Source organism: Rhizoctonia solani, chromosome 13 (assembly GCF_016906535.1).
Source record: "Rhizoctonia solani chromosome 13, complete sequence".
NCBI classification, from domain to species: Eukaryota; Fungi; Basidiomycota; class Agaricomycetes; order Cantharellales; family Ceratobasidiaceae; genus Rhizoctonia; species Rhizoctonia solani.
In genome coordinates this window covers 672,151-692,793 of record NC_057382.1, presented here as the reverse complement: position 1 = coordinate 692,793, position 20,643 = coordinate 672,151, and the positions used below count along the sequence as shown (strand labels likewise).

General features: G+C 47.0%; 4 protein-coding genes across 4 annotated transcripts; 1 reads left to right on the top strand and 3 right to left on the bottom strand.

The window, feature by feature from the left end:
- Positions 1-677: 677 nt before the first annotated feature.
- Positions 678-8,282, bottom strand: RhiXN_07065 (pectate lyase; the record flags this gene model as incomplete). Its single annotated transcript, XM_043326881.1, has 42 exons — positions 678-911; positions 961-1,236; positions 1,283-1,345; positions 1,393-1,406; positions 1,459-1,503; positions 1,566-1,614; positions 1,670-1,679; positions 1,735-1,861; positions 1,922-1,989; positions 2,041-2,144; positions 2,194-2,237; positions 2,294-2,421; positions 2,484-2,641; positions 2,693-2,799; positions 2,854-2,881; positions 2,933-3,057; positions 3,114-3,145; positions 3,199-3,219; positions 3,273-3,323; positions 3,377-3,448; positions 3,498-3,553; positions 3,603-3,645; positions 3,716-3,747; positions 3,799-3,820; positions 3,868-3,943; positions 3,994-4,064; positions 4,112-4,186; positions 4,234-4,412; positions 4,474-4,543; positions 4,596-4,694; positions 4,742-5,064; positions 5,122-5,191; positions 5,245-5,343; positions 5,401-5,684; positions 5,746-5,812; positions 5,863-5,924; positions 5,977-6,013; positions 6,064-6,285; positions 7,336-7,615; positions 7,669-7,856; positions 7,935-8,034; positions 8,108-8,282. The coding sequence occupies 42 exons, from the start codon at positions 8,280-8,282 to the stop codon at positions 678-680; spliced, it is 4,386 nt and encodes a 1,461-aa protein (XP_043185353.1).
- Positions 8,283-9,216: 934 nt separating this feature from the next.
- Positions 9,217-10,167, top strand: RhiXN_07064 (pectate lyase; the record flags this gene model as incomplete). Its single annotated transcript, XM_043326880.1, has 4 exons — positions 9,217-9,391; positions 9,465-9,564; positions 9,643-9,830; positions 9,884-10,167. The coding sequence occupies 4 exons, from the start codon at positions 9,217-9,219 to the stop codon at positions 10,165-10,167; spliced, it is 747 nt and encodes a 248-aa protein (XP_043185352.1).
- Positions 10,168-10,895: 728 nt separating this feature from the next.
- Positions 10,896-11,579, bottom strand: RhiXN_07063 (MYND Zn-finger protein; the record flags this gene model as incomplete). The annotated part of the gene is made up of 1 exon (XM_043326879.1): positions 10,896-11,579. One exon carries the CDS (start codon positions 11,577-11,579, stop codon positions 10,896-10,898), a length of 684 nt encoding a protein of 227 aa, XP_043185351.1.
- A 414-nt stretch (positions 11,580-11,993) lies between these two features.
- RhiXN_07062 (Jacalin-like lectin domain protein) lies at positions 11,994-20,458 on the bottom strand (the record flags this gene model as incomplete). The annotated part of the gene is made up of 28 exons (XM_043326878.1): positions 11,994-12,051; positions 12,105-12,790; positions 12,842-13,455; positions 13,539-14,273; positions 14,321-14,497; positions 14,550-14,652; positions 14,900-14,958; positions 15,187-15,295; positions 15,348-15,369; positions 15,419-15,522; positions 15,575-15,600; positions 15,658-16,023; positions 16,072-16,386; positions 16,447-16,495; positions 16,549-16,620; positions 16,685-16,740; positions 16,801-16,823; positions 16,885-17,293; positions 17,345-17,360; positions 17,409-17,493; positions 18,794-18,900; positions 18,963-19,171; positions 19,232-19,546; positions 19,622-19,673; positions 19,732-19,803; positions 19,884-19,940; positions 19,992-20,010; positions 20,076-20,458. 28 exons carry the CDS (start codon positions 20,456-20,458, stop codon positions 11,994-11,996), a joined length of 5,298 nt encoding a protein of 1,765 aa, XP_043185350.1.
- Positions 20,459-20,643: the final 185 nt, after the last annotated feature.

Sequence of the window (20,643 nt, the reverse complement as noted above, 5' to 3'; positions counted from 1 at the left end):
TGGTCGGGCTTTATGTAATAGTCATCAATTGCCGAGGTGAGTGACGCTCGTAGCTTCTTAGGTTAATCATGACGCCATTAAAGGAAGTTCAAGATATCGAGTTTCTTCTGGGTATACGCAGAAAGTCATGGGAGCAATTCACTCAGTGGTTCTAGCGTGAACGTGACTTCTTGACTGCTGTACCTAGATAAGGAGTCAATATAGAAATGATTGGCCTCTCGAGAAAGGTATAGCCTGAATATGTCAATATGAATAGTTACCACATGGAATAAAGGCTACTCGATTTGGACAAACCAATATGAAGCAATTCCGATGTCGACCGGAAGGTTCATATCCATGTGTAGAGTTGACTTGATGTCTTGGCCAAGTCAAAGCCACTGTCGTGACCATATGGTCATATGGAAAATTAGTGACTGGGTCGACCCGACCTACTTAGAATGTTGCGTTGTATTGATATATACGACATTGCATACGTTGGATACATGCACAACATTGCCTTATATATATCCAGAGCTTGAGGTCATGGATGACCAGCTATTAGTTGAATTGTACATGAGTGTGTAAGAGATCGTTACGGCCTCGATATGATTAGGCCTATTACTTGGCCGTGGGAGAGAACATGTTTTAGAATAAATAAACGATAAAAGAGGGGGAAAAGGCTCAAGATCGAGCAAAATCTAAGTGAGTTGGGAGCCCGACCGTTTCTCGAACGCATAGCTAACCATCCCACCCCAGTCTTTTTGTTGTCCGGACTGGTCCGCGAGAAAGCTCGAGACCATAGTGCTATCGGCCGCCTGTAGGATGTGCAAAAGGACAGGGTCCTGAATAAGTTCGGAGCAGCCATCCATGAAGCAATTTATATGCCTCCATTGGCTTAATGAAGCCAGGGCTTCACGCCTTCGTTTCTTTTCCTACCCGCTCGTCAGAAGTTGGTCACGCAGCGTAGGTGACCGGACCCACCGCTTTACTCATTTTACTGGGTTTGACTTGGGATGCAGGAACGAATCCCATTTCTACCTCGGACTCTGAACTGGAATCTGAATCCGAGTCGTTGATAACATTTTTCCTAGACTTCTTGCCAACGCTCTTGGCTAGTTCACTGGGGTCTACAAGCTCTGATTCGTCATCAGAGTTGGCATTCGAGCTCACAACATGGTCGCTGTTTGAACAATGGCATTGCAAGAGCTCGTGAGTTTGGCATAGAGTATGCGGGTGAATGCTGAAAATATCTTGCAGCTGAAACGCCAGTGAGTGGAAATCCAACCAATGTCAATTTGCTTACATCTCGTTGGGTGAAAGAGTCCGCACTTGACTTTGAGGACGAATTAGCTTCCTTGCCGGATGACTATGATCGAGTTGAGAAACAGCAACAATGTTCAAGCACGTACTGACCTCGGACATCAGTGCTACATATCAACATATGAGTGATGAAACAATCAAGGTACTGGGATGTCTTACAGTTACTCAGGCCCAACTTGGTAACCTGTCGTTGATAAATTTTCTCTTTTCAATCGACCAAACACATGATGAGAAAGCGATGGCACGAATAATAGACGAAAGCATACCGTCAATGGTGCCGGTCGTTATCAACCGATATATAAAAACGGGGCGTTTCTACCATGCACATTGGTTAGGCTTCATTAAGCGCCGATGCTACAACGCATATTACCTGTCCATCACTAACCATATCAATGGGATTAGCCTCTGTGGTATGTGGGCGAAACAGAAACTAACCGATGAATCCGAGCCATCGACTGTAGGTCGTGGGAAGGATTCCAGTCGCTGTCGATTAGGATTAACCGGGAAGCACCAATTAAATTCAGCCCAACGCCGCCCGCTTTCGCGCTCAGGAGAAATAAAACTACGCCCGAAAATATAGTTTTGAGGATTTTATGAGAGGCTCCTAACATACGCGACTTACATTTATTCGACTGCTTGGCTTGGTTAAATTCGTCAACAAGTTGCTGGCGTTTGGTCACTGCAGTGGAGCTGAAGACCAGCGTTTAGTCAGTCGTGACTGTGATCAACTGTGGAACGTACCCATCCAAACGACTATAGGTATAATACACGCTACGGCAGTATGCCTCCACAATGTTCAGTGTCGACGTGTAGTGAGATACGAGTATACATTTCTCTTCTGTTGTCTGAATCAATGTGAATAAAAGTCATACGGGTTGTAATAAAGTGGCTCACTTGTCGCAACTGTTTAAGAAGAGTGGCAAGTGCAATTAGTTTACCTGGAATAATAGGGCGTTAATTTATCACAAGCTCCAAACTTGAGTTGTGCACCCACCACTCAAAGTAATGTCATCCGGAGCTGCCCCAGGCGGTAAAAGCCCCAAAGCTTCCTGAACAAGTGTCCGGGTCGTCTTCCCATTTTCGGCACCAGCGCCTTTGTCCGGTTTGGCAAGCATAATCGGACTATTGCATATCTTGGTCAAGGTAGTTATCAAGGCAAGTGAACGAGCAGTAGGCCCATGAACCAAATCTTGAACATGGTCGGGCGAAGGATCTTTTGAAAGACCGACAGCTGTAGTGCCGTAGGCTGTACGAACAAGACGTATTCGGTTTTAGGAGGGAGGTAGTTGGTAAGGATATCTGCGGTCCTTCTCAACACAAATGATTTGGCGAGCTCATTGAGCTGAGTACGACGAGTGAGTCTAACATAACCATACCATATTGAGACACTCACCTGCGCAGCTCGTGCCGCCCCGAGCTCGATATCTTTTGCACTCGCTTCGGGAGACCGACTCTTCAAAATAGGCGTTTCGTAAATTCTACGAAAGCGCGGGTACTCCTCTAAACATCACGCCGTGATTAGTGCGATAGGCTGGGATTCGATTTTCTACATACCAAGCATCCCGGAATTACAAAAATCTGCCTATTGCGCCGAGCTCAGTAGGTATTCACGCAATAGACGCAATGGACCGACCATAGCATGAAACTCGCCCAAATCATTCTGAATAGGTGTACCTGACAAAATTATTCGTCGAGGTGTTCGTTTTAGGGCTTCGAACATTTTGGTAGTTTTAGCTTGAGCAGACTTGAGACGGTGACCTAACAACAGTCGTTCAGTTGTGTTCGAGTTCTATGAAACGTCAATTTGAGCCAACCTTCGTCGCAAACAATAAGTCCAATAGGCGGGCTACGTGCCACCGTCAATAATCAGCCTTTAACATTCTCAGATGAGCAACTTACGTGCAGTAAGTTAAATCGTCGCTATATGCGAGCCAAATCAGTCACAAAATAACGAACTCCAGTGTACTACATACATGACCGTTCGAAGCTTCTCATAGCCAATAATCAGCACGTGGTGTATTCTCCTGCTCTGGAGCGTTAGCTGAAGGCAAAGCTCGGATAGTGAGATTTGGCGTACGAGTTCATAAATTGTTTGATATTGTTCTTGTCCTTGTCTCCCACGAATACCCTAAGGCGGTCTCGACCAAGCCTAGTCAAATATATCAACCGATGAGAATTAGTTGGGTACACAAACGCACCATTTATGAACTCTTTTCTCCAGTTCTGAAAGAGTGGTATCAACAATTGCGCTGATCTGATCCACGAATAAAGATCCTTACATTGACTAACGACACTGGGCACACAATTAATGCCTTTCCAATTACCCCTGGCACAGCGCCTGATGGGCTGTAGTACGGGTTCTGGCCTATTGAGCAGGAATCAGTCATGATGGAGTGTATCTCTTAATGCATATTACTTGCGTAACAGCGTCCAGACAAGGGCAATCGTCTAAAATTTGACTATGGGCACAAAGCACTCTTAATCAACGGGGTTACATACCTGCAAAGTTTTACCCAACCCCCTTCAACAATATTAGTACACGAGCGGTCAGAGGAAACCGCGACACACATTTCATCCGCAAGGATACAACCATGTTGCTCCCGGGTCCTCATTCCCATCACACTCTCATACATGAATTGAATCCCTGAGAGGACTTAGTAAGCCATTCATTGCGAAGGACAATAAAAAACCAACCTTCTCGTTGATGAGGACGCAAAAATTTAGTTAGCATCGGATCGACTACTACTGGCACTACCGGGAGGTTTCTACAATATAATATTAGCAGGGTCAAGCTATACTTAGTATTACCTACTTGGTGTTATATTTCTTCTGGTGTGCCTCATTCGGAGTTGGCATGACAAGAGCTCCATCTGCATCCGGGTCGTACCTATCGAAAATATAGCATGGTTATAAGGTAGTGGTAGAAGAACTCACAAAGGGCCAGGGGGCTTCTCTTTCTTCTCTGGAGCAGCATAGAACGAACGAGGAGCAACATAAGTGGAATTGGCGGCGATAGGTGCCAGGCTGGTCGATGTTCCGGGGGGCGAGTACCCAGGCTCGAAGCAGGTCTTTGATTCGAGGTCTTCCATAGGCACTGGAGTCTGAAGTTCCACCTAGACAATGATAATTTAATATTAGACAGAGCCTCGGAAATATGCGCTAGTTCATACGGACTTCGAGATTGTCTATCGAAAAGGTGACACCAGTGAGTGGCACCTCGGACTTCCACCTCATCGTCTTGAGCCTGGTCGATCGTTCTCAACTGAATCATAGCCCCATATCAAATTGATGCTTACAGGCGGCCCTTGTCATTGTAAAGCTTCATCGTATTGTTGGTAAGTTCGACGATTCCGGAGCCTTCCCATGATTTGTGTTTCTTGGTCTGTCGTTTGCGCCTAGTACGAGTCAGTACATACAAATTCAAATCGTTGCAAGATCGTACCAATTGGAAGTCCAACAACCTGTTGCCCCAACTCCAGTTTCGACGGTCTTCATCGTGGGTGGCCTGAACGCATGATTGGTTGGTTTACGTGTCGCATTGATAGAGAATTTGGAAAGAGGTTGCCCAGTAAAAGGGCGAGTTGTGCCATTCTTGGCAGGAGATTTGCTCTTGACCGGGGACACATCATATGTAAGGTCGATTTCCGCCGCCGGTGCACCGTCAATGGCATCCTCGCCTGTCCCTTCGACCGAGACCACGCGAACTGTAGGGGGCCTAAATGATGCTGCGTATTCAACGCTGGACAGAGGCGCGTCGATTTCCGCCTAGTATGAGAGCCCTGGTAAGGTCGTGGGGTTTAAGTTTCCAAGAAATGTGCGTACTTCATGCCCTCCAACGATAATCACGTCCCCAAAATCTGGTGGGTCCCCCTTCCAAGCCTTGACTCCAACACTATAAGGAAAATGAGCTCAGACGACGTATGAGTAAGAGCTTTCGATACGTACGTATGTCCTTCCTCGTTCACCAGCTTCAGCTGGCCGTCGGCCAGCGAAATAGCCCCTGATCCCTCCCATACTTTGTGCTTGCGGGCCTGTGGGCGGCGCCTGAGATATTCACCAGCGCCTGAGTACGTGGGAGCTTAGAGGCTTATTCGGACCTACCAATTAGCAGTCCAATACAGACCTGCGGCCGATACCACAGATTGAGGTGGGGCTGCAGCCGGCTTCGCTTGGGTATTTGTGCGATCTACGCCTTTGCCCTTCGCATCTGGAATAGCTTTAGCCGCATTGGACAGTCGAGGAGTGTTGAACTTTGGTGCGACAAAGCCACTTTGACGAGGGTTGAGAGTGACCGACTTTGCGGCCGGTTGATACGATGACGCATTCCCGCCGAATATCTTACCAGACAAGAACTCTGTGGCAGGAACCTCCCTCTCTATTTGTACCTTAGAAACATTATAAACATTGGATGAATGGAGAGCGAGCAAACGACAGGTTTGTCCGTACCTCTCTGCCACCAAGTTTAATTTCCGCCCCCTCTACGAGCTCCCCAAGAATCTTCCCGCTACCGAGGCTATAGACTATAATTAGCATTTAAAATATTGTTAATTGAATGAAGCATACGTCTTAGCCTCCTCATCCAGAAGCTCATAGGTTGAACCAGTAATGACTATTACACCGTCGCCCTAGACAAACAGCTTAGCAAATCAGAGAACATATGATTACGGAATCACACACATCCCAGGTCTTGTGCTTTTTTGTCTGGGGGGCTCTCCTGCATCTCGCCGTCAGTAGTTGTCCAAACCAGATCCGAGGCCAACGAACCAGAGTACTTGGTAATAGATCTTTTTGGCGTATGAAGTATTTGCTGAGTTTGGTTCTTCTTTCGCTCTCTTCCCATTGGGCTCCTCGCCTTCTCCAGCTTTTCGTTTGGATGGAGTGATAAACATGGTATAATGGTGGCGGGAAGGCGCGTTCGAATTTCGATCATCAGCTCCAGGGACGTGTGTAATGTCACGTGGCACAGACGGCTTAGCAAAGTGGTTACTGCGATTGATTAGAAATCAATTCCTCTCTGAGGGCGTAGGTTCGAGTCCTACAGTCGTCGGATGTCGTTTCTTTCACATTGCCCGTTCTCCTATTTTACCTTGCCTTGACTTTTTGCTACCAGGGCCCTGGCCTGGCAAACTATGAAGTCACGTGGGCTCCATATTCGAAATCTCTGACTTCCAGCTAAGCTGAAGGCAGTGGGGTGACTTCTGCATTGAGCAGAATATGAATAGCAAACAACTTTGAGCATTGCCACCCTCTCAAGGTGAATGAAACCAGTAGACATCAATTGTGTAGTACACAATAAGTGTGCAAGTGTAGAAAACACGAGCATACTTTTACAGCAGTACAACATTAATCATAGATAAACGTTCAAGCAACCAGCACCAGGCAGGATAGACAATGTGAGCTTGAGCAAAAATTGCGGAGGTCCATGGTTTTATTAATATTATTCCTCTCAACTCCTTTGTACCAAAAGTATTATCAACGCGCATAGGTTATTTCTGTTTTCAGTAACATAATTATGTATGTATATATTTGGAGCACTTGGGTTAACTACCACTAAGTCCGGTAGAATAGCCTATGAAACGTCATGGTTTAATAATCAAAATCTTTTTCCCATATATAACAGCCAGAGGATAAATGAATTAGTAGTAGGTGATAGATACACCATTTCTCCCCTTTGGTCCCTTTGATTGATAAGTCAGTACATACGAAAGATGCGTATACCCTAATGGAATGCCGACTTTTCCGAATTGAAGTAATATGATCAGACCAATTTAAGGAACTGTCATGTGCTCTCCAAAACCATTTATATAGCCAATTAAGTGCATACAAATAGAGTCATAATCGACGAAATGGCCCCCAGCTAGAACTTGCAGCTGCGAATCGAAAGCACGACAGAGTTAGCGCTCGCATTAGAGGGAGGAAGGGGGAGGGGGGAACGAAGATAGCAAGAGAGAGAGAAAGGGTTATGCCGAAAGAGAAAGAGAGAAAGAGAAAGAGAGAAAGAGAGAAAGAGAGAAAAGATCAAAACGGATCACTCACTTGGCATTCGACTTGTTCTCCGTCAGCATAGGAGGCTCCTGGCTCTTGTCGTTGCCCTGGTACGTGTTGCAGATCGACTTGACGCTTGTGTACGAGTTCGTCTTCGTGTCGATCGTCGCTACATCCCCGTAGTTCGAGTTCACGCCTGCGAGCACCTTGCCGTTGCGAGCGATGATGTTGCTGATCTGCACCTCGCGCTTCACCTGCGTGCTGCAGTTGCCGCACGATCGATAGAGCTTGCCGAAGTCCTGGACGCAGTACGAGTCGATCTTGACAAGACCTGGACGAGACTGATGAGGAAACTCCAAGCTCTGAGCTGGGATTACAACTCACCTCCCCCGTTGTGCTGAATGACCTTGTCGTCGGCGTTCTTGGCGCCTCCGCCGGTGATGGTGGTCGTACCGGAGCTCTGCCTGATGGTGATTGCGTCCTCGCATACGTCCTCGAACCAGACGTTGCGGATGGTGCAAGGTCCCTTGCAGTGGACGCCCTCGTTTTGGTTTTTGCCGATCACGGCATTGCTAGTGGATATATGCGCATGAGTATACATACGTGTGTGCATGTGATGGAATAAAGGCCGCAGACAGTAGGCTACTTACGATAGGGTAGCGCCGGACTCGAGCAGGAAGACAGCATCCTTGTCGCCACCTTCCTTCTGGCCACCGCATGTGACACCGCGGTGGTAGCGGAGGTTCTTGCCTGTGAGTACGTGGTTGAACGTTGTTTGAGTGAGCGTCGAGCAATGGTAGGCCTGGATGCAAGAACTGCTTACCGTCAAAGGACTCGCCGGCCTTGATGGTGCGAGCGGCATCGAACTTGACGTCGGTGGATGAAGATGGGTTCGGGAACGAGCAGCTGGCTGCCCGTTTTTCAGAAGGTGCAGCGAGCGCGGTTTGGGCAAGGACGCCGGCGATGACGGTCAAGGTAGCGAAAGAGATATGAACCATAGTATACTAGTAGTAGAGGTAGTAGAGGTAGTAGGGGTTTGAAAGACAGACTTGAGATAGTCTACAATTGGTATGGTAGTTGCAATCTGGTGCTGATGTTTAATGTGGGATCTGCCTCTGTACTTATACAGCTCTAGAGCCAAGCGAAATGTTATTGCCAAGAAAAGTAGACTATCTAACAGTTCGAGCGTGTGTCGTGAACACCTTAAGCTCACTCGTGGTTCCACTGATTACTCAGTTTCAGTCCGGACCGTTGCATTTCATCACAATGTTATGACGTGTCGGTCCAATACATGGAGTGCAGTGCCTTGCATTTGCCCACTTTTGACTCTGCCATAACCACCATCGTGAGCTTCACACTCACCGAAACCATACCCCGCGCTGCAATCCAGCCAGGTGATGCCTTTTGGATATCATGCGTTACAAATTGCATCTGTATGGTTAATTTATATCGGGGTTCGGCATGGTTGTATAAGGTTCTTCCACGGTCGCTTAAGTTGAATTATTTCATCAACAAATCAAATATATACACGCTTGTTTCCACCGATTACTGTTTCTACCATCTTGTGCCCTTTTACTCTGAAAAATCAACAATCAAGCACTGTGAGAAGGATGAAAATAGCGACACGTCAAGATTGGCTTGGCATGACGAAGGAAAAAAGGCGCGCTGGTCGCCGTCGCGAGCACTAAGCGACCGTGCCCGCTGAATCCGCTGACTTTGGACAATGAGATAATTCGTGGGTACCATGTGCAACGGGCCGTTGAGGCTCGTTCATAGTCGGTGATAGCTCAGGGGTGGAGCGTACTATAGTCTTGGATGACTATAAAAGTAGGACGCGGATTACACTGTGAAGCATCATCAGTTCAGTCTCACAACAAGAACAGCTTGCTTGACTACCTCTACTACCTCTACTACCTCTACTACTAGTATACTATGGTTCATATCTCTTTCGCTACCTTGACCGTCATCGCCGGCGTCCTTGCCCAAACCGCGCTCGCTGCACCTTCTGAAAAACGGGCAGCCAGCTGCTCGTTCCCGAACCCATCTTCATCCACCGACGTCAAGTTCGATGCCGCTCGCACCATCAAGGCCGGCGAGTCCTTTGACGGTAAGCAGTTCTTGCATCCAGGCCTACCATTGCTCGACGCTCACTCAAACAACGTTCAACCACGTACTCACAGGCAAGAACCTCCGCTACCACCGCGGTGTCACATGCGGTGGCCAGAAGGAAGGTGGCGACAAGGATGCTGTCTTCCTGCTCGAGTCCGGCGCTACCCTATCGTAAGTAGCCTACTGTCTGCGGCCTTTATTCCATCACATGCACACACGTATGTATACTCATGCGCATATATCCACTAGCAATGCCGTGATCGGCAAAAACCAAAACGAGGGCGTCCACTGCAAGGGACCTTGCACCATCCGCAACGTCTGGTTCGAGGACGTATGCGAGGACGCAATCACCATCAGGCAGAGCTCCGGTACGACCACCATCACCGGCGGAGGCGCCAAGAACGCCGACGACAAGGTCATTCAGCACAACGGCGGAGGTGAGTTGTAATCCCAGCTCAGAGCTTGGAGTTTCCTCATCAGTCTCGTCCAGGTCTTGTCAAGATCGACTCGTACTGCGTCCAGGACTTCGGCAAGCTCTATCGATCGTGCGGCAACTGCAGCACGCAGGTGAAGCGCGAGGTGCAGATCAGCAACATCATCGCTCGCAACGGCAAGGTGCTCGCAGGCGTGAACTCGAACTACGGGGATGTAGCGACGATCGACACGAAGACGAACTCGTACACAAGCGTCAAGTCGATCTGCAACACGTACCAGGGCAACGACAAGAGCCAGGAGCCTCCTATGCTGACGGAGAACAAGTCGAATGCCAAGTGAGTGATCCGTTTTGATCTTTTCTCTTTCTCTCTTTCTCTCTTTCTCTCTTTCTCTTTCGGCATAACCCTTTCTCTCTCTCTTGCTATCTTCGTTCCCCCCCTCCCCCTTCCTCCCTCTAATGCGAGCGCTAACTCTGTCGTGCTTTCGATTCGCAGCTGCAAGTTCTAGCTGGGGGCCATTTCGTCGATTATGACTCTATTTGTATGCACTTAATTGGCTATATATACACAATAAATTCCTTTTCTTTCTTACGAGGAACTCTCTACAATGCTGGTCCTTTTAGTTTCAATTCCACTTTAGAAGACCTCGGAGGGAAACAACTTTTGATTAAAACTGCCGGCATTGCGCGATTTTGACGTTTTTATGTTCGTAGGAGGAAAATATATTGCCCACGCCCATTTAGCGCCCTCCGCTGACCCCTTCGAGTAGCTTCGGCGGCACTAACTTATGAATAACACAAAATCATGAATATAAAAGAAATCTACGTTTGTATTTCCTCGCCCAACTACTTGGTGACCCCATGTAGTTCTATTTTCACCAAACTCCATAGGGTACTGATGACCCCCAAGATAGCAACAAAAGCAAAAGAGGTTCGACATACAAGAAGGTACAAATTAAAATGCTAGATAATAATTTCATGTAAGGCAAATGCATCCAATTATTAGAGGCTACTTGACGTACCAATAATGAACCAAATACTAGCGACACATGCCCCAACTTGAGTGCGTCTATCGAACACGCTGGCCAGGTTTGCTCTTGGCGTTCACCTGAGGTTTACTCTTTTCTTTTTTAGCCCGCTTGACTCGTTCCGAACCAGTGTCCTCCCGAGTATCAACCAAAGCGTCCCAAGCCCATTTGTAGGATGAGACCTGCTCATAAACGTACCCGAACGTCGAGGCTGGGGGAGTTGTATCCTTGTCTTTTTTCCACCAGAGCTTCCCGCTATCCTTGCTGTCACGGTCACGCGCGTCGAAGTGATCCCAGACACTCCGGGGGCCCGTTTTTCCTTCTTTGGGAGGTTGAGCATGTTCTTTGTACGCGGCCTCAAATTCGTGAAGCCGAGCAGCCAGATCACCAAAGCTTTCTGCGGCATTGCCACCCATAGCATAAGAGAAACCGAGAACTAGCATGGACAATATACCAATCCACTTGACCAAGAAAAAAACTAGATTGATGGCACTTCGTATCGTTCGATAGACAGACACGATCGTGAAGTATAGGGCCAAGAATGATAAAAGCGAAGGCACGAGCGACTTCAGAGCCTCGGTAGAGTCGGGGTCAGAAGGATGAGTTAGAGCATAAGAAAGCGTATTGATAGTTGAGGCAAGTGAGGAAGCCAGGTTTAATAACAAGTGAAAAACAAAAGGTGGGAGATGAGGTTGTAAGAACTCGAGTAGCGGTTCGAAATCCATGCTGAAGCAACGCTAGGGAGTTGATAGGTGAGTTTATAAAATTTGTTACAAGCCACATCTACCTAAATATACATACCTATAGGAATACTAATGTGGTTCGTGTACGTGCGACGGTGGTGGGTAAAGAGAGCTAGGACACTGGGTTCAGATTTGGTCATAACACGTCGACTAGTCCCTGAGTCGCTGATGTAATCAGACCTAAGTTGGTTTGTTCTGTACTTTTCCAAACGTTACCTGCCCAGGAATTTCTGCGGTAATACTGATAAAGTGAAGTCAAATGTCTATAATCCAACAAAAACTATTATATTCATTCCAAAAACACTGTACTACGGAGAAAGCCTAAATCATAACCTGAAATGCAGAAAGATCGTAGTCGCCCAAGTCATTAAAAGTGGGTATGATGTGAACCAACACCTATATAGTTTCGGGAAGACACTCGTCCCCATGACCGTTAATCCAATGTTTCTTCTGACTATAAAGAATATGTAAGTACGTAGTCAGCCTATATCTACAAGGAACACGTACCAAACTTCGTCACAGTACTTCGTGCGCCTGCACCCACTGCATGTCTTGAGATCGGATCCATCACTTGGATTGTGGCACGCAGAGCACATGTACTGGGCAATTGGCACAATCTGCTCGTCGATGAATGGCTTACGATCAAGCGGGCAAGGAGATACGACAGGGATCTGAGGGGAAATGGCGACGGGTGTAATCGGCGTGATTGGAGAAGGCTCGATAGATGACATGCCGGGGATACTAAGAGAATTGGAAAGGTTGTTCGAAATAGCTGAATTGGGAGCACCCTCCATCCAAGCTGCTAACCCCACATATGCTTGACGCAGCTCCTCCTCTTGGCGGGACTTATCCACATCTACAACAGGAATCAATGCACCCGAAGGATGGACGAGCGCCGGAATATCCAAAGTGGATATATAGGTCGGAGGTCGACCGCTGAAGCCAAAGTCCATTTCAGGCTCGAGTTCGTCGTGAAGCCCCTCTTCAACATCATGAGGATGATTGTGGGTGTGTTCAGGTTCACCCACGGGCGCCCTTCGATCGAACTTCCTGAGTAGAGTATCCCACTCCTGCTGGGCACTCTCCCAGTTGGGTATGATGGAGTTGATTACAAGACGGGAGTGTGTTCTGGGTATTTCCGAATATAAGGTAGTATAGAGTTGGTCAACGATCTCCTGTTGAGAAATCAATGACTGGAAGATGTTTAGCTAGTTATTCGCACAGATGAGTAGACATAATCTTACCTCGAGCTCCCGAACGGGTCTCCCTTCAAGAACGATGGTCAAGATAGTCTCCATAAGTAAGACACTCTTGTGCAACCTGTAGTCTAATGGCGCACTCCGCGTATATGACCTTGCATCTTCGAGCGCGCTGGTCAGATATACGACAGCCTCAGTGTAGTACTTCATAGTCCGACGGGGCGAAAGTTCTTCATCTTCATCTGAATCCTCCGTGTTATCATTTGATGGCTTCACTCTACCCATTGGGGGGCCAGATGCAGTCTTCAGTCGGTCTATGCCAAGTTTATATGCACATTCCGACGCAACTTTGTGCAATCCCAATCGAATATAGTTCGACGCGCCCTCGCACAAAAGGCCTCGTTTCGCCAATTTAAGCCTTTCAGCGGTGGGCATACGCTTGGCCGATGGGTCTCCTCCAGAGGAACTGGCTGCCAGAACCATGGCATAGTAGAAGAATGCGACATGAGAATCGGATTCAATCCTCTCGGAGCAAATTTGGCGCACGACAGCGTTTTGGCGAGTCAATAGAGCATGCTTGACTTCGATAACGTCGGCTGCCAGTCGTTCCCCGGGTATTCCCCTCATACGAATGGCATCTGCAGCAAGCGGTAGCGCATCTATAAACGAAGAAAAAGGCAAGCCTAGCTCCTCAAGTGGAATAAGTTCGCCATGTTTGTCACGGAATGCTCCCTGGGGATACTGGACTCGGTCGATAGGATCAAGGGGTATAGTCTCTTAGCAAGGGTGTACATATCCTTGTCTTCCAAAACCGTGGCCATCGCGTCTTGGAAGTCGTCTGTGGCGCGAGTGTTGACATATATGTCGCATGCCATTAACTGACCACCCATATGGATTTCCATGCGTTCCAGAATGTCGTCTGAGAGTTCCGTTTGGGCTGCTAAGGCAGCCCGATAGTACGCATTTGGATCCCAGGAAGAGCGCTCCTGTTCGGCACCCGAGGCATAAAGATCATTGAGAGCAAGCAATGCGTCTCCCCGAGTTGCGAAATTGGTGCTAGGGAAGTGAGCAATAATAAAGTGGACAGACGATGGATCGGCAGAGATGTTGAAGTGCAAACGAGAGGACGTCGCTCGTAGGAATCCCAAAAAATGTGTTTGCATGGTGTGGGTGGAGTTGGGACGGTGTACTGCACGACTCAAAGCCTGTATGAGCGTATTATAATCGATACCATCGGATCGAAGGGTATCCAAGGAGGCGGCCGCGGTGTGTGTAAGAATGATGATGCAAAGCTCATGAACCCTAACGGATTCGGCATCTGAGCGAAGGAGGAGTAGCAAAGTACGCGTAGTACGATGCGCGATGTCTGTCAAGACCGGCTGAGACGCGTGATGGACGATTGTAACAATTGATTGGAGCGCAGGGATTCGACAATCCGGCGTTGTAGTGATCAAGCGAATGATATTAATCAAGAACCCTGTCCAGAGAGTTAGTAAGCGCGCTCTATGGCTTCGAGTTTCTTACCAGTATCATACAAGGCCTGCCTGGCTCGAGACTCAGTCCAGATCCTTCCCCATATGAGGGCAAGGGCACCAAGCGCCAGTGGGTCCTTGAGGTGATCGGTATACGCTTTTTCAAGACGAGGATATACTTTATGAGGCGAACGGGCAACCTGGCGTAATCCAGACTTGGTAGTAAGATCTTCGCAAAGTCAGAGAGGGTTGGTACAGCCCCAGACTATGTCCACACCCACCAGGCAGCTTCAGGTTGGTTCGTATCACTTCCACTGTGGCCAGCCAGTCACTGACCATAGATATCTGCTTTGCGAGGGGAGAGGTATCAGCCATCGAGTGCGTCTAATCAAAGGGTTCAGTCAACCCAGTTGGGTGTATATGAGGGAGTGGTCGCGTTGGGTCTTCACAATAACATTTACCACGTGATTTATATTACCTGAATTTATTGAGCCGTATTGGAAAATAAGAGACACGTGACTAAACAAATATTTTGTGTTTTCCTCGCCAAAGCAACGTAAACTATGACTATAGTTGTGCATCGTTGGATTCACCCATGTGGCCACGGGCGAAGAACCATTTTATGACTCACATGCATACGGAACACTTCCTTGGAATAAAACCAGCTGGTGCCAAGAACATACTCTCCGGCTGAATTGAATTAAAGACCTCTCGATTTCGACACTCGCGTCCAGCGCATACATCTCGTGTAATCTACCACCATAAATAAAGCATTCTTATCCAAAATGATAGCATAAAACAAGAGACTATGACATATCCGGAGTCCAGGCAAACATCACCCCGTTCAATCTGGATTTATCGCTGAAGCACCGAACCATTTTAGCGCCAGTTCACGACAGAAACCACAATCTTGCTCACCTTTTACCAAGTATGTATTGCAAGCGATGGTATCGCCCAGCTTTGTCGATGGGGGCCTGGGTGGAGAACGACCGACCGCTTCCTCCACCGTATATATCACTCGTACGACCTTGAGCAATGATACGTGAAGATGAAATTATGCCCAGCTAAATACGGCTTACCTCGGTTAGTTCCAAAACATAACTGAGTTAAGAAGCGGTCGTTATATTTCCCCGAAACAGAGACAACATACTCTCCATCTCTAAGCTCGAATTGATGATGGCTACTCCCGGATCCCCCATGAAGTACTGATTTTATCTTCTCACTTTGACTATTTCGCGTATCTCTGTATATAAACTTATAAGATATGAGTAATAAACTATTAAATCTAGTAAAGACCGTCACCTACCTGAATCCCATCGATGCCATCATCTCCTGACCATATTTCCACACTCGATATGTGCATGGAACTCGAGTTTCCTATCAACGCACGATCATTGAAGCCCGTTCCGTTGTGAGTTTTTGCGCCAAAATAGTCGGAGTACACGTCGTTTTCTTTAGGCACGCTTCGTAGAAAATCACAGCGCCATATTCCCTGTTTAGTCGCATCGTCCATATATGTTTGGGGCTCGTAAAAAGTAGTACTAACATTGACTCCGGTAACCAAATAGTCCCACTCGGAATGCTTCTTGGTACTTGTCGTCAAACCAACCAAAATACCACCCTTGCTCCTTGAAATGACCGGAGTCCCTTCGAGGGAGCCGTATATGACAGAGCAACGCCCCATATTTGTGATAAACTGTATTCCCCGAAGCCATTCACCGTCAGCGCAGGTCAACATTTCGATAATGTGTTCCCCTAAGTAATACGTTTAGATATACTCTTTAGCATAGGGTCAACACAGACCTTCGGTCAGTGTGAACATATGGTGGTTACCTCCATCCTTGCCACCTCGGGATATCACACCATCGAAGTAGTGAGTCGAAAGTCCGATGATATGGGCTGTCCCACGAATCTCCACCCTCCAAATTGTTTTTGAAGCGTTGACAGTATCATCGTTCACCTTGCACAAGTAACTAATTGGGGCGACAGTGAGGGGAGGAACGTAAGTTAACCTTTCAGCATATAGGTTGGTAAGCTGCGCTTGTAGCTCGTTGGGAAGGAGTTTGAGGGTTGGTAAGACTTCGACAACTTTAACTGGTCGCCACTCAATGGGTGGTACTGGTAATATTCAATCCAGATATTAGTGTAAATTATTTGCCTGAAATACGAAGCACCCACCATCTATCATAGCTGACGCCTCGTTCCATCCCGCGTAGCTCGTAGCACCCTGATATCCATAACCATTATAAACCGTGCAGATATTAAGGTAAGATGTCTAACCTTTCTTGTCACATTGGCCGTATTAATTGTTGGCAAATGGGTAAGGCTGTAGTCCAAAGTTCCAGGTAGAAGCTTAAAAATGGTTGTGTGCATATATGCTTGAACAAGGATAGTCGTTTTGGAGTAGTAAACTCACTCGAGAAAAGTTTGCCTCTGTGTCCGTTAATGACAGAGAGTATCCCATTCTACCTCCTGTTCGCCAATGAAACCATTAGAACCAGTACCCATAGCCATCCGCGACCGTAAGCGTACTAACCAGTGGTACTACGTCTCCCCTAGTCAAATTGGTGATAATTTGAGCCTCCGGTTATTCTGTAACAATCCGATCACACTAACCAACGACTAAGGGCACGGTAGACCTCATGGAACTGTTCGAACCTGGTTGGCCTCTTCAGCGCTTCTTCAATTGCTGTTTGAAAGTCTGAAGTCGCAATGAGGTCCTCAGCCTGTATTTGAACACGGAGCCGCGAAACAACTGTTCTTCTCGTGACCCAGGCCCCTGCTGCATTATGGCGGTTCTTTACATCTATACGGGACGCAATCCAGGGCGATAGTGTTGCAACTGCGCCAATTGACCATCCATGATGAACATAGTTAGATCCCCGTTTAGTATGAGTATTGACTACTTCAACGAATGTGTCATTCTTCTCCTCAATATAGGGAGATGATCCAATAACGTAAGAGGCTACTTGGAGTGCTACAACCTGAGGTCCGTCCATGTTGTCCACCCGAAAGCCGTAAAGCCCTAAACGTACAATTCAGCAGCGCAGCTGAAGCTCCCATTCAACGTACATACACCGATTGTTTCTCAACTATAGACTCTGAGCAATACGCTTTTGTAATGGTAAACATAAACTCACTGTCTTGTCGTATTCGCCTAGAATGTTTGCTTCTGGCGAGAGTGTTATGCTACTATCGCTTGAATCGCTAGTATAGCTGAATGGGCTGAGACTCATTCTTAATTAGATTATAATTTAAAGCAATGGGATTTATTATGTTGTGGTATAAGTAGTTTGTGTAAAACAAGTTGTATCGCTTGGTTGGTGGCAAGGTGACGAAGGTTGGTTTGTATCTTATACCACGTGACCCTACTTGAAGGTTGACAGATGTTTATCCAGCGATCCTAAAGGAAATCCTGGTGTTTGGCTCTAACCGATCTTGGGGCCCCACGGTCACATAACGCGGTCCGAACGTTATACAATAACAAGAAGCCCCAACTGCTCTTGTCGAATAGCCCCCAATTGATATCTGAAATCGGAGATCAAGGAACTATAAAGGGCTCGTGGCTAGTGTGGCTCGATGCGACTTCGGTTCGATCACGAGGCCGGAGGTTTCGTTTTCCTATGTTATGTAATATCATCTTCTCTCTCAATTGCGCAAAGTCCGTGTATCGGGTAGGAACATAATGCCAGCAAGCCTCAGTTGCTCCGTAACAAATAGGGCCCAATATCAAGCAAACTAAGTCACATGAAGCTGACAGGAGCATAAACCTACTTTTGCCTGAAGTCAGAAATAACCAACCTTTCTTATAGTACCAGCATATGCTTGACACTTGTGTAGCCCCGTACATTATGCGAAAGCTTTCTGGAAACCGAAAATTCCTCATTCGATTCAACCTATAATCACGAGATGAACCAGAACAGTTTCAAGGATGCGGAGTCCAAACAAACATAACGCCGTTCAATCTATTGCTTCTTTAGGGTTGGGCAGCGTCACTTTTCAGTTATATCTAAAAATATGCTCTTTACTGGCCTTTTTCCAAGTATGTACTGCAAACGCAGGCTTTTACCAGATTTATCAAAAGGGGCCGTCGCCGAGAATGGCTTGCCATCTCCTCCACCATACATGTCACTTGCCCGGCCTTCAATTACCACTATATTAGATGCGTCTTACCTGATCCCTTACAAATGACCCACCTAGATTGGTTCTAAAGCACAGCTGTGTTAGGAATTTTTCATTGTACCTCCCTACGATAGAGGTAATGTACTCTCCATCTCTTAAATCCAATGAGGAGCGAGTCCCGCCGAGCCCACCGTGACGTGCCGTACGTATTTCTCCCGGGTTATTCTGCGCGCCAGCTGTATCTGTATATGTGAGCTTTCAGAAATTTGAATGCGTCCCTCCACCATCAGTTCGTAGTATTTTGATTAATGATAATGCTTTACTAACCTGAATGCTATCAATCTCGACACCGGCCCAAAATTCTACTCTTGAGATACACATGGTACTCGAGTTTCCCACTAACGCGCGGTCGTTGAACCCACTTCCATGGTGAGTCCTTGCACCAAAATACTCCGAGAACACGTCGTTTTCTTTGGGTGCATGTGGTATTAAATCATGGCGCCAGATGCCCTGATCGAAGTGAATTATTCAGTCTAAAGCGGGCTGACCGATGGTGAGGTAAGACTACTTACCCGGAATGAGGTGGCCAAGTATCCCCGTGTAGGATGTACCTTGCTAGTCACTGATAGGCCTGCCAAAATTCCACCTTTACTCCTTGCAATAGTTGGAACACCTTCAAGTGTTCCATATATGGCGGAGCATCGTCCTTTATTCGTAATAAACTGCACTCCACGAAGCCCATCGTCATCACCACTAGCCAAAATTTCAACGATGTGCTCTCCTGAAATATAACTATAGTATCAGTCGCACACCAGAGTAAGTGCATGTAACCGTTACAAACCATGGGTAAGTGTGAATGTATGTTTGTTGGCCTCATCCTTGTCAAGTTGCGGTATTGCATCGCCGAGATAGTCGACTTCAAACCGATCAATGTTATCCGAGCTATGAGTTATTATCCTTGAAATCGTCTTTGAAGCATTACTTGTGTCATCGTGTATTTGACATTGCCAACGTATCGGGTTGATTGTGAGAGGGGGAACGTAGGATAACCGTTCATTGTACAGGTTTGTGATTTGTACTTGAATGTCGTCAGCGAGAAGGCTAAAAATTGGAGCGACTGCGACAATTTTGATTGTCTGCCATTCCGAGGTAGGAGCTACTTGCATTAAAGTGGTCGGTTACCATTAACCTGGCTCCGACCTCGATTACGCCTCCATAGGAATATACATACCGTCCATTATAATCCACCTTCCGTCCTCCCATCCTGCGCTGGTGGCACCTCCCTTTATGATGGGAAACTCAGTTCAGCTAATTAAATGAGCCAAGTTAATCCCCACATACATATCTACTAATACGTGCGGTTTTGATTGTCGACAAGTGGGTGAGACTATTATATACGTTCGTCTTTGGGAGCTAAAAGTAGTAGGATGATACAGTATCAGATTATCGTGAAAGGAGGTCAACGAGAGATGACTTGAAAGATACGGGCTTACCTGGTCGAAGTTCACTTCCGTATCCGTCAAGGTTAGAGAAGATCCCATCTCGATTTCCTGGATATGAGTTAATGATCAAATGACGGCCAAAACGGGCAAGTAATATACCAATGGTACCACATCTCCCCTATCAAAGTAAAACGCATTATATTAGTCAGTGGCTGGGTAGCACTTAACGTAATATAGGCTAACCAACGACTCATTGCGAGGTAAACGGCTCGGAACCTTTTATACAGACTTGGTTTTTCCAGTGCCTCAATAATTGCTCTTGCAAATTCCGGTACTGGAGAAAGATCCTCAACCATCACTTGCACTCGCAGACGTCGGGCCAGTGTTCGCCTCGTCATCCACTTTCCTTTCTCGCTTAGCCGGTTCTTTGCATCTATACGTGACAAAATCCAGGGTGAGACTGTTTGAACCGCATCGATAGACCAGCCATGATGGACATAGTTGGCTGTACGCTGATCGTGTGTGGCAATCAGCTCGGTGTGTACGCTATTGACCTCTTGAATGAAAGGCATTGCCCCATTGGCATATGTTGCTACTTGGCGAGCCGAGACCTGAGGTTCATCCATACTGTCCACTCGAAAGCCGCAGAGCCCTGGTTGGCGAGGAGTCGGTAATGGCAATATAGCGGATTTAACATCTCTGTACGTAGTACTTACATCCGCTGTCATTTAGCTTTTTATGCTCAGCTACTGCGTTGCGCGAGCACTAAAAGCAAACGCTCACTTTTTGATGACTCCCCAGAAAATCTACC